At 64.7% G+C, this 2,398-nt stretch overlaps 2 protein-coding genes across 2 annotated transcripts in view; one reads left to right on the top strand and one right to left on the bottom strand.

Moving 5' to 3' along the window:
- Positions 1-1,155, bottom strand: part of SNRNP25 (small nuclear ribonucleoprotein U11/U12 subunit 25) — a gene marked incomplete at its 5' end in the record, with an annotated part of 23,719 nt that extends 22,564 nt beyond the window's left edge. The window contains one exon of the mRNA XM_037732231.1: positions 703-1,155. Coding sequence (XP_037588159.1) covers positions 703-1,155 — 453 coding nt within the window. The remainder of the gene's footprint in view (positions 1-702) is intronic.
- Positions 1,085-2,398, top strand: part of POLR3K (RNA polymerase III subunit K) — a 7,741-nt gene continuing 6,427 nt past the window's right edge. The window contains exon 1 of the mRNA XM_017510843.1: positions 1,085-1,268. Coding sequence (XP_017366332.1) covers positions 1,158-1,268 — 111 coding nt within the window. The 5' untranslated portion in view covers positions 1,085-1,157. The remainder of the gene's footprint in view (positions 1,269-2,398) is intronic.

The following is a 2,398-nucleotide window of genomic DNA, read 5'->3' as shown; positions in this document are numbered from 1 at the left end:
TAGAGACGGGGTTTCACCATGTTGACCAGGATGGTCTCGATCTCTTGACCTCGTGATCCACCCGCCTCGGCCTCCCAAAGTGCTGGGATTACAGGCTTGAGCCACCGCGCCCAGCCAAAACTAGATTTTTTCTTTACTGTAGGCTCTTTTTTTGTTTGCATCAACTTTTACTTTTAAAACTATTACAGGCCGGCCGGGTGGCTCACACCTGTAATCCCAGCACTCTGGGAGACCGAGGCAGGAGGACCGCCAGAGCCCAGGAGTTCGACCCCAGCCTGGGCAACAGTGTGAGACCCCTCTCTACAAAAAAATTAAAAAATTAGCTGGGCGTGGTGTCGCGCACCTGTGGTCGCAGTTACTCCGGAGGCTGAGGTGGGAGGATGGCTGGAGCTCAGGAGGTCCAGGCTACGGGAAGCCGAGGCCGCGCCACTGCACTCCGGCTTGGGCGACAGAGCACGGGCCTGTCCCCCAGACCCCTACATACAATTACATTAAAATGTCATTTATTGTCACTCACTAGGCAGGTTTTTGGTGCCTCTTTAAATTTCGCGCCCCAGGCGAGTGCGCCCTACCCAGGTTAAGACACCCGTTCGCGCCCAGAGGCGCCTTCAGAGGCTGCGCGCGCCCGAACCCCGAACCCCGAACCCCGAACCCCGGCCCCCGGCCCCCGGGGAACGACCCCGCGCCCCAGCCCCCGCCCGCACACACCTGGATCGGCAGATCGCAGAGCAGCGGGTCCTGCACCACCATGGCCAGACCCTCCTGGAACACGTCCACGGCCTCGGAGTGCGGCAGCGCCTCCTCCTCGTCCTCATCGTCCTCCGGCGCCTCGGGCCGACTCGCGGCCTCCGGCTGCTCCAGGACGGCGCGTCTCAGCAGGGATCCGCCCGCGCTGCCCGGCCGCACTACGGGGGCCAAGCGCGCACGCGCGGGAACTGCGGCCCGCCCCAGCGAGGCCGCCCAGCCATTGGTGCACGGACGGGAGGGGCAGTTGCAGTGACCAATGACAAGTGCGAGACAGCCTGCCGCATAGCCTGCTGGGAGCGCAGAATTGCCCTGTCTATTGGTTGGCTGGGGGGTGGGGCGGTGCCGGCTCCGGCTCGCGGCGCTGAGGCACCGCGGGAGCGGAGGGGGCCGGCCCTGCGGAGTCCGGGACGATGCTGCTGTTCTGTCCCGGCTGCGGGAACGGGCTGATCGTGGAGGAGGGACAGCGCTGCCACCGCTTCGCCTGCAATACGTGCCCCTACGTGCACAACATCACCCGCAAGGTGGGAGCCGAAGGCGGGCGCCCGCCGCAGGACTCCCGCTTCCTGCCCTGCAGCGCCGTCGCCGCCAGCCCCGGCGTCTGCCTCTGTCGTTTCTTTCTCTCGTTTTTTTTTTTTTTTTTTTTTTGAGACAGCGTCTCGCTCTGTGGCCGGGCTGGAATGCAGTGGCGCGGTCTCCACTCGCTGCAGCCTCCTCCCCCGAGGTTCGAGCGACTCCCCTGCCTCAGCCGGCCCAGGAGCTGGGCTTACAGCGCCCGCCACCGCGCCCGGCTGATTGTGTGTGTGTTTTCAGTAGAGACGGGGCTTCGCCGCGCTGGCCAGGCTGGTCTCAAACTCCCGGCGTCGTGATCCGCCCGCCTCGCCTCCCCGTGTTGGGATGACGGCGTGAGCCGCTGCGCCCCCTCCCGGCCGGCAGCGCCCCTGCGCGCTCTGCTTGCCAGTGCGCCCGGCGAGCCCGCCGCCGCCGCCCGCGCCCCCGCGCGCCCCCCCGCGCCCCCGCGCCCCCCCCGCGCGCCCCGCGCCCTTCCCTGCGCTCGCAGCGGCGGCCACGGCGGTTCCTGGGGCCGAGTCGCCCCGGTCCGTGCTGTGCGCAGAAACCTTCGGCCGTGTCCCAGCTCACGCGGGGGAACAGCCGGAGTCCTCCCAGGGCCTACCGGGGCCCGGAGCCCCCGCCCGGCTTGCTGCTTTGATTTCCAGTCCCGATGCTCCTCCTGTTGCCCCCGCCCCATGCACACCAGCCTCCTGGAGGACCAGCGGGGCCTCTGCACTTCCCGTCGCTCGGCTCGCGCTTCCCCACTGGGCTTGTCTTTACTTAGCTGTTTACTGTATTTCAAGTTGCAGCCCTTCCTTCTCAGTTATCCTCCTTCCCTTTTTAATTGTTTCCATAGGGCTTATTACCTCCTCATGTATTATGTAATGTATTGTGTGCTTTGTTTATTAATAATAGGACCTACGGCCGGGCGCGGTGGCTCACGCCTGTAATCCTAGCACTTTGGGAGGCCGAGGCGGGTGGATCACCAGGTCAAGAGATCGAGACCATCCTGGTCAACATGGTGAAACCCCGTCTCTACTAAAAATACAAAAAATTAGCTGGGCATGGTGGTGCATGCCTGTAATCCCAGCTACTCAGGAGG

The sequence above is a fragment of the Cebus imitator genome, unplaced genomic scaffold (genome assembly GCF_001604975.1).
Source record: "Cebus imitator isolate Cc_AM_T3 unplaced genomic scaffold, Cebus_imitator-1.0 Scaffold444, whole genome shotgun sequence".
NCBI classification, from domain to species: domain Eukaryota; kingdom Metazoa; phylum Chordata; class Mammalia; order Primates; family Cebidae; genus Cebus; species Cebus imitator.
The sequence above is the reverse complement of the archived record's forward strand: the minus strand, read 5'-3'. Positions and strand labels throughout refer to the sequence as shown.